The 15733-nt window shown below is 42.4% G+C and overlaps 1 protein-coding gene across 2 annotated transcripts; it reads left to right on the top strand.

Moving 5' to 3' along the window:
* Window positions 1–126: 126 nt before the first annotated feature.
* hs2st1b (heparan sulfate 2-O-sulfotransferase 1b) lies at window positions 127–9072 on the top strand. Of its 2 annotated transcripts, XM_034530876.1 has the most exons (8): window positions 127–734; window positions 2873–3111; window positions 6149–6234; window positions 6636–6774; window positions 6865–6962; window positions 7211–7368; window positions 7815–8047; window positions 8141–9072. In XM_034530876.1, exons 1-7 carry the CDS (start codon window positions 611–613, stop codon window positions 8039–8041), a joined length of 1071 nt encoding a protein of 356 aa, XP_034386767.1. In that variant the 5' UTR covers window positions 127–610; the 3' UTR covers window positions 8042–8047; window positions 8141–9072. The 2 variants fall into 2 exon arrangements, with proteins under 2 accessions (XP_034386767.1, XP_034386766.1); XM_034530875.1 differs by having other exon boundaries at window positions 7815–9072.
* Window positions 9073–15733: the final 6661 nt, after the last annotated feature.

The raw sequence follows: 15733 nt of genomic DNA, 5'->3' as shown, positions 1-15733 counted from the left end.
TTAAAACCTCTGTTTTCGACGTTGATTGTTGTTGTTTTTGCCCAATATCTTCCGTGGTACACACCCTCCGGTCCACTAGGTGGCGGTAAAGCACACCTAACATTGGTTTGTGAGCCTCCAAGTGAGAAGCTGCCTGCTGCAACAAGCACCTGAGCCCAACTTGAGGAGTTGGAGAGTCGCTTTGACGGCTTCTTTTTGCTCCAGCGCCAAGTCGCATTTTAAATGGAGCCTTTGGACACTGGGTGCTATCAGTGGGGGTTGAATACAGCTAGCGTTTAGCTAAACTTTAAAGTACGGAGTGACGAGCGTTTGGTTTTCTTTAAGCTTTACGTGACTTTGTAACGATAGTTAGCGGAGAAGCTAAGTTGGCTAACGGGGAGCGAACCCTGTTGGACCGCCGCTGATGGTTACACGAGTGACGCTAAACAGCTAACCTAGGCTAGTTAGCAGCGAAGTAAAACAACGTGGACTAGTTAACCTAGCTGGTTAGCTGCATTACACAAGTAGCAACTTTGGCAGCTCCTTTTCTGTATTAACCATTCGCTCAAATAATGACCTGAGACGCCTCGCTGTGGGATCGGGTCCGCGGAATGCTTCCCCCGCTGGTTTGATGGGGCTTCTCAGGACCATGATGCCGGCCAAGTTCCAGCTCGTGGCTGTCCTGGTGTTTGCTCTCGCGATGCTCTTCATCGAGAACCAGATCCAGAAGCTGGAGGAGTCGAGAGCCAGACTCGGTACGTCTAGACCCAAACATAGCGGGGTTCACTTCCTGAAGTATACGTTATTGCATAATGGATGTGTTCGTGAAAAGGGCTGCTTGAGTCTTTTTATAGTAGTTCTATGTTATTTGTGGCAAAAGTGTGCAGTTATATTTAGTGTTACTGCTCTGAGTATATGCGGTTAATGACACCGTTTTAACCCGCCCTATTAAGATAATCGTTTAGAAAAATTAAGAATGAAAAATACCTATTTGTTTTTAGTAAAATTCTTCTCTGCACCTAGTGTTGACTAAGTAAATAGAAAAGGCCAAATTACACCCTGCCATGTATTTTGGACATGAATCATGTTTTCTTCTTTTTACACAATTTAAATCCACTATCAAACCAGGCAATGGAATATAATGGAGTCATCTTGTAACAGGGAGGTCATGCTTCAAAGCTTCATACAACACACGGTAGAGAGTGGACGAGTGCATATCAAGACTAGCGGAACAGTTTTTTAAATTGTATTTCTTTGGACTAAAATAATAGCTCATTGCTGAACATTGAATGCATTCCGCTACAAATGTCATTTGAATGTAACAACGATTCACAAAAGTGTTGCTCAGGCTTACATTTGTTTACAAAACTGACATATCAAGTGTCAGGTTACTCAAGTTCAGAATAACACATAGAAGGTGAAATTTGTGTCTGGGAGTGTCTGCTCCTCGGTTATAGATACGCGTCTTGGATCACAATACACCCATATGTCATTGAATAGTCTAATCAAAAAGTGGCTTGGCCTTGCAGGGCTCAGTCCTGTGAAAAGAGAGGAGGAGATGGAATTACCCTCCTCCTTGATAAATCTCAGCGCCAAATAGAAGTTAGGATGATGCATACAAACCTGTGACGAAATCTGTGTATGTAAGGGCCGGGCTAGAGAGTTGTTGGGACTCGACTGTGATTACAATCGCAGCTTGTACTTTGCTTGCGATCAGAGAAATAAATCTACCAGAACGAGTTGTTGGCTGAATTCTTCCAAAAGCTCTTACCAGGTAGACAATTTTGGACGGCGCCAACACAAGCCCACTGTTTGTTGCAGTGAGTTCTCGCCTTCCAACCAAAAGGATAGATATTTCTTAACACCTGTAGCTTTCCTTCTTGATTTGCAATCAGAACGGTAGTATTCAGGAAATGTATGTCACATATTTACTTGCAGGGAACTTTGCTTTTCCCTTCTAAATTGTCGGATAGACTGCTGGCTGGCCACTTATGATACATTGTTATCGTAGACTTTTACACTTTGCATTGCAATTGCTGCACACCAATTTACTTGTTTTGATCATGTCTTACTGTACATAAGTACTTGTTAGGAGTACTTAGAAAGAAGTACATCTTCCACTTCAGTAAAGCTAAACCCACGTTGAGTAGAATGAGAGCAACCGACCGCCTCTACCGTTACTGCACAATATCTTGTAAGTAGAGGGAAATTGCCGGGGCCAAGAGCAAAATCACTCCATCTGCTTGTTAATGCATGCAACCAACATCCTGCAGACATTTGGCCTCTCTCTCTCTCTCTCTCTCTCTCTCTCTCTCTCTCTCTCTCTCTCTCTCCCTCTCTCCCCTCACGTTCAGACACTGGAAGCGCTGGCTGCATTACATCGAGCGACACAGCTGATCCACGAGATACTGTCAAGGCCATTCCAGTAATTGCCTTTAATTAACATTTCAACGGAGACGAGAAGTGGGAGAAAACACTTAATTATCCCTCCCGTCAATATGATCATCAACGGCTTAATTGCTTGTTTCAATGTTGTTGCATTTGAAGGACGTTGTGGCTTTTCCTTAATTAAGGCAAGACTTTGTTTTAAAACTACGTTTCGTTTTTGCAACAGATGTGCCTTTTGTCTTTTTGTTCTTAATTGTATTGTCGGTGGTCTCATGCCTACCGTGTGTGCTGCCAAATGAGAATAATAACAAGCATCGAGCATTTCTTTTCAGGCAGCAGAAAATGTCGGCCAGTCGATAATCGCATTAAATCAAACATTGCATTGATTCTGTTAAGCAACGCTTGCCACAAAACAACTGAAAAATGACAGTCGGCTGTCTTTTCAAAAAGAATACCAGTGTGATAATTGATGGTAAATATCAATTTATTTGTTGTGCCCGCACAGAACGCACCATTGCCAGACACGAGGTGGCAGAAGTGGAGCAGCGTCACAGTAAAGATGCCGGGCGCGAACTGTCGCCGCCGGCGGAGAACGAAGACGCAGTCATCATCTACAACAGAGTGCCCAAGACGGCCAGCACGTCCTTCACTAACATCGCCTACGACCTGTGCGGGAAGAATCGCTTCCATGTGCTGCACATCAATACAACCAAAAACAATCCCGTCATGTCTCTACAAGACCAGGTGAGGCCGTCGGCCATTATTGGGTTTTAGATGCAGCGGTAGCGCAAACTAAAACCAAACATGTGCACAGATGTGAACATACCATTGTAAACACGAGAGGTCAGAGTTTATGATGTCATTTAAACAATTTTTACTTTGACTGTAAATTCAGATTTCCAGCCAATAAAAGCTGCTAGATAGAAACTCAACTCTCTCATGAGCACATTTCTCTCCTAAGACTACTAATTCTGTTTTTAATACAACAAAGAGAAGAAGAACAAAGCACAGAGAGAAGAGTCCTTTGTTGGCGTAACAGATGCTCCACATATAACGGGGCTTATGGGCTCTTTGATTATCGCAGCTGAAAATGGGAAACAAAAAATAAGCCAAAGTTGTACTTGTTGACTGTAACATGAAACGTTTTCACACAAATATGCAATACAATTTCATTCAAGGCAATTTCAAGTTCAGCACAAAATACAATAATCTCGTCATTCACTGAAGGACAGGTTTTCAGTAGTTGATTACAGATGGATGAATAGATAAGTGCAGTCGGACTATAGTAGTCACTGCTCCAGCGTTATTGATTTGAAATTGAAAAAAATAACTAAAGGTTTTTAGTATGGACTTTCCGCTAAACAGCCAATGGACAGTTTGGAAATTAGGCTTTTCCCTGCACTGTCACCCAATTGTAAGCGACAGGAGGTAGCTATGTTGAAGATAACAGCAATATAAAAAAATGCAAGAATCATGTTAATGATATGCATACGATAATGTGTAAATAATCCAGAGCCTCTTCAATTATTTTATACATACACACATACACATGCTGCAGACGGCAACCTTTGGGTCTGAAAAGTGAGGCCAATGCAGAAGTGCTCTAAACCTGCATTCTTCCTGCTGACCATCAGGGGGAAACTCCTCCAGTTGCGTAAAGAAGTCTGATGGTATAGAAGACTATGTGAAAATGACTTAACTTCTCTCTTGATTTATTACCTCGTCAAGAAATTGGACAATCGCAGGGCCGACACACAGACAGATAGCCATTTACGCTCACATCCGGGCATAACTTAGAGTTACCTAAGCTTTATGTCTCTGGACTTTGGGAGGAAGCCGGAGAACCTAGTTTGCTATGGGGAGAACATACAAACTCCTCACAGAAGGCACAGGTAGCCGGGGAATTGAACCGCGGGCCCCTCTTGCTGTGAGGGGGCAACAAAGGACCAGATTGTTGCTGTCAAGGGTATTAAAAAAACGAAACAGCTTTTATTGAGGTTTTTGAATGAAGCTTTGCATGTCCGTCAGTACAGTGCAGATCAGCACATGTTCCAGCCTGTTACAGCGAAATGAATGCACCCAGTGTAAGTGCAGCTTAGGACACGTTGTGTAAAGGCCTCAAAGCTATTGCTGGTGTTATTTTTGGCTTGCTAGTGCCAAGGTATTATCCCGTCTGCCATCTCGCATCAGGCTCCCCCCCCTTCCTCCATCTCAGAACCAGTCTGTTTCCTCTGCACATGATAAAACGGAGACGAGGGGGAAAAAGAATCAGTCTGCTGGCACATCTGGGCCCAACTCATTTTACTCCAGGAACATTTGTATCCAACAATAGCATTTAGCTCAGCCAAAAACTGGTCAATGTGTTTGACTTTGTCCTATTTCTGCTCTCTCAAACCGCAGAGTGTGTGTCAAAGATAACAGTAATAAATGGAGGTGGTTTTAGGAAAGCTCAGAATCCAACGAAAATTGATGCAGTTTGATGTGAACCGATGGCATTGGTACTCCAGTTATATTTATGAGAGACATCATGAAGTGTGTTTGATGGTAAGAATTACAGCATTATAACATTTTATAAAATTGTAATTTTCATTTAATGCTATTGACCAACAGTGTAATTTCCGCTGTAGACGATGGGGTCGTGCCTCCCTAATTTTTTAGCAACATCCAATATAACATCCAATATAAGGCAGTGAAGTACTCTGCTCTTTGTAGTAGAGATGCAAGTGCAGCTATATCTATGATAAACATAAACTATATGTTAGAAGCAAACACTGGTTTGTGAACAAAATGTTGAGCCTTGAGTTTCTGCATTTTGGCCGTTTTTTGTTTTTTTGCAACTAGAAAGTGACGTGAGATACGGCACTAAGTACAACCAAACTGAACAAAACTTTTTTAACATTTAACTTTCATGAACAGAAAACCCACAGTGTAAGGGTTAAAGCCGTGGTAGCAACCTGTCAATTACAAGGTAGCCCCGCCCTAAAGCATACCCTGCTTTATGGTCTCTTTCAGTCTAAATGGACCATAAGTTACTAAATGAACATCATGCTGTATGGAAGAAGACATGAGACCATAAACTCATGTTTACAATGTTCACTGAGGGAATGAATCAAGAGAGAAGAAGAGTCATTCTCATCGACTTCTTTTTGCAGCCAGAGTCGTCGCCCCCTGATGGCCGTTTGAAACAACGCATGTTTACCTTTCGCATCGGCTTCACTTTTTAGAACCGGAGGTTGCGGCCTGATCCCAAAATATTATCAGCAGCAGTTGAGAGTCGGTTTGAGGGAGAAGTTAAAATGTCAAACTAACACTGCTGAACTCAACGTGCCACATTGCACAGTTTCACCAGCTCTACTTTTGCTAAAACCTAACTTCAGTAAAATGTTTTCTTTTTGTGCAGAAGGTAACATCTCACCTACTGCATAAGTTACAATTAGTGAAAGTAAGACACCTAACTACCATCGCCTATTGATTATTTTTTTAACACATGAGCTTCCTTTTCAGATGATCTGCTGAATGTGAGCCAATGTGATTTCCATGTAGTCAATTCTCACAAAGAAAACCATCTTACACGGCAAAGACTCACTCCATCCTTTTGTAATGTGAAAAAAAAGAGTCCATGTCCTTTTGAGCAGAAATACAAATGTATTAGTCTTCAGCAAAGCCATCCATTTCCACTTCTGTCCCAGTGTTTCTTTTTCTGTTTGCTGCTGTGTTTTTCTCCCTCCATTTTCTGTTTCCCTGCTGCTCCGTGATTAGTTTCCATTATCTTTGGCTACAGGTGCGCTTTGTCAGGAATGTCACCTCATGGAGAGCGATGAAGCCCGGCTTCTACCACGGCCATGTAGCTTATCTGGACTTCTCAAAGTAAAGCCCTTCATTTCCTGTAATACCATTAATATCCAGATGCGTTGCAGACAGTTAGCAGAGCAGATAAAGCGAGGTCATGTATTGATTGCTAACGTGTGCTTGAGCGTTGATTAATTGCATTGTTGTCCTTATCTCCCCCTGACACTATCATTTCAGTGATCACAGGTAATTATCCTAATGGCGTGAGTGTTCTTCAGTGAGAGAGCGCCTGTTAACGTACAGTCTCAGCCCCCCCTGATGCCGCCGCCCTTTCACTGATGGAAAAGCTGTTTATTTAGTGCAATAAACACTGTTAATTAGACAGCGGCTTTGTGTTCTGATGTGTGTTGGACTTGAAACTAATCCTCAAGTGTCTATTCAATGCAAATTAAATGTGTCAACCCCTTTCTTTCATGTAGATATGGGGCGAAGGGTAAGCCCATGTACATAAATGTGGTGAGAGACCCCGTAGAACGCCTGGTGTCGTACTACTACTTCCTACGTTTTGGAGACAATTACAGACCCAGTCTACGACGAAGGAAACAAGGAGACAAAAAGGTATTTTTATTTATTTAAACAAACCCTTTTGTTCGATGCCCATTGTTCGGTTGTACGGAAATGCGTGACGGTGCCTCTATTATCTTTCAGACCTTTGATGAGTGCGTGTCGTCAGGCGGGTCCGACTGTGCCCCGGAGAAGCTCTGGCTTCAGATCCCCTTTTTCTGCGGCCACCATTCGGAGTGCTGGTGAGTGTGGCTGCACCTGCCACATCAGACGCAAAGACACAGCCTGTGTGAATGAGTACAGGACGCCCTTTTGGTTTCGGGGATTATTGCCACTCTCACTGAAGGCATTGAGAAGAAGAGCTGTAAATATGTGAGAGGGGACAGCCATTTCCCTGAATATTGTAGTTCAGCACCACAGTACGTAGTGAACTTATCACGGAGCATTTAACATCCAAAGTGAATCATGGTTGATAATGTTTTGTGTGCAGGACTGCGGGCAGTAGATGGGCCCTGGAGCAGGCCAAGTACAACCTGCTGAAAGAGTACCTGCTAGTGGGAGTCACTGAGGAGCTGGAGGATTTCATCATGATCCTGGAGGCGGCGCTGCCCCGCTTCTTCAAGGGAGCCACGGAGCTCTACAGAACGGGTACGCACTCAAGGTCGGGGGGGCGGCACTCAATGTGAATGGCATTTAACAATGTAACAAGCCCTGCAGCACAAGGGATGCTGACCAGTCATATGCCACGGGTCAGTGCATCGGCCATTGTAAATATATAGAACATATTCCAACAATGATCTTCATTATGTTCAGTTCTAGATTAATATTTTTATTTACACATCTATTTTATACAGTAAATGATTGTTCATTTTGAAAACAGGGTTATTGGCCGATTAATCTGCTGTCATCTTAGTTCTTCTCCAAACTGTGGTTATTATAACATTTTGGTTGAAGGTTTTTTTTCTTCTGTTTCTCACTAGTGAGCTCTCTCTGTAGTGCAAACGTCATACAGTGTAACGCCGATGTTACAGAGTCGTTTCCGCTCCAAAGTGAGACTGACATTAGACCTCCCTCTGTTCTCCCCCCCCACACAGGAAAGAAGTCCCACCTGCGAAAGACCACGGACAAAAAGCCCCCCACCAAAGAGACAATGGCCAAGCTGCAGCAGTCGGACATCTGGAAAATTGAAAATGAGTTTTACGAGTTTGCTCTCGAACAGTTTCAGTTTGTGCGCGCCCATGCCGTCCAGGAAAAAGATGGGGAACTCTACGTCCTGGCTCAGAGCTTCTTCTACGAAAAGATCTACCCCAAAGTGAACTAACAAAAGGTAGCCGGGACAGAGACACAATTAGAAGTCATTTACAATGGGAGCCAGTTTATCAAGTGATGCTGGTGAATGCTTTTTCTCTCCTCGTTTCAGTGCAGAAGTATCCCCTCCAGACTCCGCAGCGGCCTCTCAGTGGAATGTGTCTAATTATAATTGTTTTGTTGCGGGAGCAGCTGTTGAGAGAACTTAACATGGATGTAAACAGTCAGTCAGAACGGTGAGAAAGAATTCAAACCCAGATCGGGGCGGAATGAGTGCCAAGTGTGAAGCATCTAAAAATAACAAAACATCTTGGAGCAGCAAGATAAAAGCCTCAAACCTCAATTAGTTTAAAACCGTAGTTAAATGTGTGTGTTTCTCTGATGGGTAACGGAAGCCATTCAGCTACATGTTACCCGTGCACACTCCATTTTTGGTGCACAAATTCTTGTTTAAATGTTAAAACTGTAACAAAAACACAAAACAATCCGAGCTCCATGTGTACATAATACTGTATTAACGTGTTTATGGACCAACTAGAAGCAAAAGAAACAAAGAATGGACCATTGTCTCCTTTGGTGCGTGACAAGTATTTTTATTTTTTTATCCTTCTCCGATGTTCTCTATTTTTGACCTGTTTACCATCTCATATAAGTGCTCATCACCTTTGTTGTAGCCGCTGACTTGGCCACAGCAGGAGAAGAGAACTAATGATAAACAAATGGGATGTTTTGAGTCCAGTTTACAGAGGTGGAGGTAAAGCTGAAAGTGCCTTTATAACGTTATGGACTTTGTTTTGGGCATTTATTTTCCAGTGATCCCACAATCACGTTTTCTCCTTCTTTGTGTGTGTGTGTTCCTCTGAATTGTAGTTCCTGTTCTGCTTCAGACCCCATTAACAACCATCCAAACATGAATACATAACTTTCCTGGCTCCTTTCAACAAATTGCACAACAATTATCCAAGGCAGTGTGTCACAGCATTTATTTAGCTATACTGCTGATTTCCAGTGCCCATCATAAAGAAATGCCTTTCAAATACCAAATATAAGTCTATTTGTTATATTTTGTTGTCCCAGCACAACTTGTAGACATACTCTTATCTACACTGTATACACAGTGGTACGCTAACCAGGTGTATTTATTAACTCCAAACTTATTTAGGTCCATTTTCACTCCATATATCAGCTCCGAAAACGATGTCTGTCAAAAGCAGGCATTTGGGTCCAGTCCCCGGCAGTAGTGTTCCTAGTGGACCCTCCCGGCCTGTAAGTTGGCGCCTGTGGAGTGTTTGTTTGGCGTGAAGATCATCGTTCCAAGTCCTAACACTTAGCGCTAATCGCAGAACCGCCACATGCAGCTATCGCCCAATTATAGGAAATATCCTGATGAGACTGATAAACATTGAAATGATGTATATCATTATATAACTACCAAAGTCGTTGGGGTTCATACCTGTCTATATTAATTCAGCTGCATCGAACAACTGCTGTTTGATGGATTTAGTCGTCTTAATGTTTCTTTTCTACAAAAGGTCTAACTGTTCCTCTCCACATGTGGACAGTCGGGCTTATCTTTGGGGCCTCTTGACTTGCGTTTCCTCGTCTTTTGGCTTAATAATTACAGAATAATGGCTCCACATCTTACTCAACATGGAGTACTTGAATATGCCAGACTGGGGACAGGATGGTGGTATCACCAACTCCTGCTGCCCCTCTGGTGAGAGCATAGATAGCAGGGGGAGGGGGAGCTCTGCGGGGGGAGACGGCGCGCCCACACGCTCCACCAGTCCACAGCTTGTTCTTGTGTCGGCACGGAGACGAGCACAAAAGGGCCCTCCAACCCATATTTGACGCTTTGTGGCCGTGGACACAAGGAGAGGCTGCCAGTCTCAGAAAATAGAGCTCAATTAAGCGTTTAGCCGTAGGCATATTGGAACATTGTTTCATTAACGAGATGAATACAGTCTGATAATTACTTCATCTCAATTAGAATAAACAAGGGCCACACTCTATATATTGATTGTGGCTGAATTTAGAGGTTAATTAGGAACACAATAATTCAGAAGTCTGTTCTGCTTTGTTGTTCTTCGACAGTTGTGGGATTTGTGTGTGTTCGTGTTCCTTTCACAATAAGACTACTTCTATTTATTTATCAATTTATTTTTATTTTTTTAAAAAAAAGGGGGGGAGGTTGCCTTTTTGTTTCATCGAAGCAGGCTGCTGCTTCCCCTAACGTTGACTCCAGGTAGAGAGCACTTTTGGTCTGGTTTCGCCTCGCTATTCTGCCCCTGAGCCACCAGAGGGAGCTGTGGTCCTTCCTTCCGAACATCCTAGCGCTCCGCGGGGAGCTCTGGCCGACGGAAACGGTTCGCCGAGCCCCCATTAAATGCACCTGAGCAAAGCCAAATGGAACAAACTGATAGTGCATTACCATTAACAATACAAATTACGCCATTAGGCACACTTGGCTCCCAGGCCTTGCGATGGCTATAAATAGTTTCACTTGGTCTTGGACAATTTGTGCTGTACTTGCATAATGACAGCACTCAAATTAATTTTGGGGCGTGCAAATGGAGAACCCAAATTGCTGCACATCGTGAAAGGGGACATTTTGGCCTTTTTTTTCCTCCTTTTTTGTTTAATGATGCACCTCTACCTGCACAACCACCTCTGCAAGAGGGATTGATCAGCGGGGGCCAGCAGCCCTAACACGAGCAACATGTCCAGAGCGTTTGATCCCGTTATTGCTGAAGCTGTGCGCGGAGTAATGACCTCTTTTTCGTCAATGAAAGTTGGCTGAATCTCTCGAAATGGCCCTCTGGATCGGTTTTGGACCCGTTTCCGGCGGACCGTGGGAGACCCAACCCAGTTTTTCGCAGCAAGCTGACCCCAAAGTGGTTTCACTTCTGCTCCATAAAACAAACAGAGCAGAGCAGAGGCAGCTTGACTGCCCCCTCGCTGGGACCGTGGACAGGACCTCGAAGCGTTATGTGGACTTCTTTTCTCTCTGTTTTATGTAAACGCACATGAGGCCAGCATGTCAAGAGGCACTGAGACGTTTGATTTGATGGCATGAAAAGGATAGTTAACCAAGAATAAAGGTCTACGGCCGCGCTGGAAGCTCGATGAGGCTTTTCTTAGGCGCAACGTTGTCCCAGTTTGTGCCTCTACATTAAAGTCACGGAGCTAAGCCTTTCTCTAATTATATCTCTTATATTTATTTATATATATATATATATATATATCTGCATCCGCTGATGTTTGAAATTGTACTGACTTATTGCTGTTCTGAAAGTACTTCTGGGATCCTCAAAGACTCTTCAAACCGTCTGGATGAACAGATATTCTCCACTGCATGATACAAAAAGAAAACTTATGCAAACAAAATGGGTAGCCCTCGGTTACCTAAATTGCAAACTGAGTTGCAACATGGGAAATTACTTTAAAATCCTTCTTATCCAGCAGCGGACGGGACTTCTTTCTAATTTTCCAGGCGCCTCCCATCAAATCGTTATCAAGACGTTTCACTCAAATTTACAAACGTTCACGGCAATCCGGGTGGACAACACAAAGCCTCAGACACCACTCAGTACCCATACATGCTTGTCAAACAGCTGCAACTCTTTTTAATAGATCCACTCTGATCAATTAAAAAATAATACGGGGGGGGGAGGGGGTCACAGCAGCATCGCATCCATCATGTACACATAGGAGTACATGATGTAATACATAATGGACATTATGAGGCTGTGAGCACAACAGGGAGGATGACCCTGTACAGCAAACTCTCCGATACTCTTAATTAGATTGCTGTATTGTAGTTTGACCTTGGAGGGAGACACTCTACACTGCTCTCCCCCTCCCCCTCTCTCTCTCTCTCTGTCTTTCTCTTGCTCTTGGTTGTGCTGGCAGGCTGAAAGCACATAGTGGAGCATGGGCATTTTTTTTTCCTCCTAGAGGGTAGGAGAGAAATGCAATCAGCAATTCAATCGTGGCCATTGTGTAGCAGTGCTGATGAGCTTTGCAGAGTAGATAATGGATTAAATTATTTATCCCCCACTCCTCCTCAGTGCTTATTGTTGCCCCCTCTTTGTGCTGCAACAGCGGTACACAGACGTAGGTTGAAGGCCTAGATCACTTGCTGCCTTTCATAGATCTAATTTTTCCAATTAGCGCCTCAATACAGAACGTTCTCCCCCCCCCCCCCCCCCCCCCCCCCTTTTTCCCCCTGCCACATTCATTGTCGGGTTCCTTCCATGTGGTGAGCATTTGAACCTCTCGGTGTCCAATCCGGTGACGGAGAATGCCACTGCTCCGCCACATTGCCGTCACTCCTCCCTCGTGCTTCTCCTGCCGGAGACGCTAAATGGGCTTGATAATAACGTAATCAAGGACACTTTCTTTAAATGAACGCCATTAAGACGACTGCAGCTGCGCTTCAGGACACGGCTGATCCGGGATCGGGAGCGAGGGGACCACAATGTCACTCCTTAAGTGATTTTCAATTATGTGGTGACTACATGGAGGGAGTAGGAACGCTGCTGGGTCCAGATTATTTTCAAATTGAAACGTGGGAAATAAATATATATGATATTGATTATGGAAGCCATCAGTTAGATGGGCAATAAACAGTATGACTGGGATTCATTTATTTTTGCTGCAGCAGCCGTCAGCGTCATCATCTGCAGATTCATCAGTAGTTCTTTATTGTAATGTCCTGGTGATCGTCTCAGGTTCAAGAAAGGATGCACTTTATCAATCAAAGGGAATGGCAGCAAAGAGGACGGAGAAAACCCATGTGGTTCAGACTTGTTATTCAAATGATGTATATTATATGAACGGTAAAAAGGAAACAGAATTAGAAGTACTTGAGAGTAATCCGGCCCTGTAAATACATCAGTGTATTGTTCAATCGAAAATGTTAGGCGGCCTAGTAGCTGAAACAAGTGACAAGTTTCAGTTGGTGGACTCTGAAAAGCCCAACTTCAAATTCAACACCTTTTTCATCAAATATCATTAAAAGTTGGACAAACCCAAAATGTCAAGTGTACCAATAAGTAGTGCAATCCACTGAAAATCTTAACTCGAGATACTGGTTTGGGCATCTGGTAACTATGGCTGCACTGCACATGGGTAGACTTCAAGTGTGTGTGTGTGTGTATGTATATATGTATATATATATATATATATATATATATATATATATATGTATATATATATATAATTAGTTTCTCCTATATATAACTCCTAACAGCTAATACGGGGCGGGGCCCATCTTAGAGCGCTGACACTTGTCTGAAGAAAAGCTTGTCAACAGCGCCTCACGTGTGGACCGGAGTGTTATAGACGGTCAACAAAGACCAGTGTTCTCGCTGTGGTCGGTGGAGACTCGCATGTACTGTACGTTCCAGAGCACCGTGGCCTGCTTGTGTTACATACTTTTGTGGGCCGCCTCCCTAACAACTGGCAACAAAGGACCCATTGAGCGGAGGCAGCGACGAGGGGCTTTGATGGGTAATCTGCATGCGTTTGTAGAAGGAAACTGGAGCTGGGTTAAAGGAAACAGGTGCAACTCATTTCAATATCGCCAGTCCTCTTCCCTCTGGATGTCCTCCTGCCTTCTCATTTCTTTTTCTTTATCATCCTTGTTTTCCTCGTTGCGAACTCTCCTGCAGAGGTAAAGTCCCCTGATGAGTCTCACCTTTATCTTCACACACACTGCAGTGACACAGCGCCTGCAGCGTCACCCCCTTCCTAAAAGGCAAACATTCAAAGTGGCGATGTAAAACTCTACTCGGGGAACAGGAAGACGTTGTAGTTTGATGCTACGCGGCGCGTCGTGCCACGGCTTCAGTGCCACACTTCTCGGTACACTGCTATCTTTTTGTCAAAGTGCACTTATTCCGTGTGTGATTGCATGCACAGTCTCCAGTGCAAAATAATGGTTTCTAAAGCAGTATTAGTATTACCTCTACAGTAGATGTGATTTCCAATTTTTTATTTATTTTTTCCATTTCCGAGTCGAGCCCAGCGCTCTAATACATGAGATCATTCTGTGTAGACAAACAGAATATACATTTAAAAAACATGATCCGTTGTCAGACCTTTTTTTTTAGCGGATGCGATTGGCCAAATCCGTACAGATAAATCATACAAAATAAGCTGCTCAATACACATTATGTGTTTGTGGTATTTTAGAAATCATAAGCCGATTTTTCAAAATTTTTTAAAGGGGGTTATGGGATGAACTTGAATTTGGCAGCATGTATGCAGAAGGGATTTTCATATTGATAGTTTAGCATGATATGAAAGTCACATAAACGGACTATTTGCTACCTAGCTTAGAAACTGTAATTGGACAAGGGAGGTCTGCCATGTTAGAATAGTGTGAATCGGACTTTGGTGCTTTGTCATAAAAGATTTCATACAAATGTTAAAGTATTGCAGGTCAACAAGTAATTAAGTCATAGATAAGTTTTAAAAAAAGTTGTGTATGTCATATATTTCACAAAAACTCATAAAACATCATAGTATTATATCCAATGAAAAAGTAGTGAAGTGTCTTAAAAACAGTCACAGTATAGTATGTTAAAATAGCCATAAAAGGTCTGAGTATAGTGTGTAAAAATGAAGGAATAAAGTCATAAAAAGTATAGAAACATCACAGTTTTATAGTCTTAATAATGAACAGTGTAGTATATTGAAAAGTCATAAAAGGTGTTGGTGCAGTATGTTGCAAAAAAGTAATTGTATAGTATTTTTTTATTGTTTTACGTCACAGTATCGTATGTCAAAAAAGTTCTAAAGTTTGTGTAGTATGTTGAAAAAAGTATAGTGTGTCTAAAAGGCATAGTATTGTACGTCAAAAAAGAAATAAAAACATCAGTGTATAGTCTCAAAGTCATAGTATGTCAAATAAAGTAAAAGTATGCTCTCAAAAAAAGCTATGGTTTATGTTGAAGAAATTCATAATATAGTACAGTGGTTCTCAAATGTGGGTATGTGTTCAATGAATGGGGCTACATGAGATTATTATTATTAGAAAATTAGCATTCATTAAAAATAGTTATTTAATAAATATTCCATACAATATAAGTGTTAAGTTCATGAACAGAATTGTATATATTCTATATTAAATCGGACACTGATGGCACATCCCTGTGGATTACATTTTTTATTTTTTCGACTATACCTTGAATAGGGAGGGTAGCGCCGTAGTAGCACTCTAGTAGCACTTAAATGTCCCTTACCGATAGCACTTTGTTGTTTAGCACTTTAGTAGCACTTAAATGGCACGTACTGATAGTACTCTGTTGTTTAACGTTATTGAAGAAATTGTACTTGCTTGATTCTTGTTGTTCTGAGTTTGGACTCATGGTTTAATGCACTTATTGTAAGTCGCTTTGGATAAAAGCGTCAGCTAAATGACATGTAATGTAATGTAATGTAATAATTTTCAACCAAAAATGCTTTGCGTGGTTATGGGGTTCCTGGCTGAAAAAAAGGTTGAGCACCACTGGCATAGTATGTCCAAAAAGTCATAAAAGTCATGCTATAACATGTTAAGGAAGCCATAAAAAAGCCATAGTACAGTATGTCAAAAAGTCCTCGTATTATATAGAAAAGAAAGAATAATCCGTCACGGCATTGCATTACACTTAATAAGGGCTGCACGGTGGTCGCGTGGCTGGCACTGACTCCTCAA

This window comes from Cyclopterus lumpus, chromosome 4 (assembly GCF_009769545.1).
Source record: "Cyclopterus lumpus isolate fCycLum1 chromosome 4, fCycLum1.pri, whole genome shotgun sequence".
Taxonomy (NCBI): Eukaryota; Metazoa; Chordata; class Actinopteri; order Perciformes; family Cyclopteridae; genus Cyclopterus; species Cyclopterus lumpus.
The sequence above is the reverse complement of the archived record's forward strand: the minus strand, read 5'-3'. Positions and strand labels throughout refer to the sequence as shown.

Coding starts and splice junctions, on each gene's coding strand:
- hs2st1b (XM_034530876.1), top strand. CDS start 611: ATGGGGCTTCTCAGGACCATGATGCCGGCCAAGTTCCAGCTCGTGGCT. Junction 6,775..6,864: donor GGAAACAAGGAGACAAAAAG/GTATTTTTATTT, acceptor ATTATCTTTCAG/ACCTTTGATGAGTGCGTGTC. Junction 6,963..7,210: donor GGCCACCATTCGGAGTGCTG/GTGAGTGTGGCT, acceptor TTTTGTGTGCAG/GACTGCGGGCAGTAGATGGG.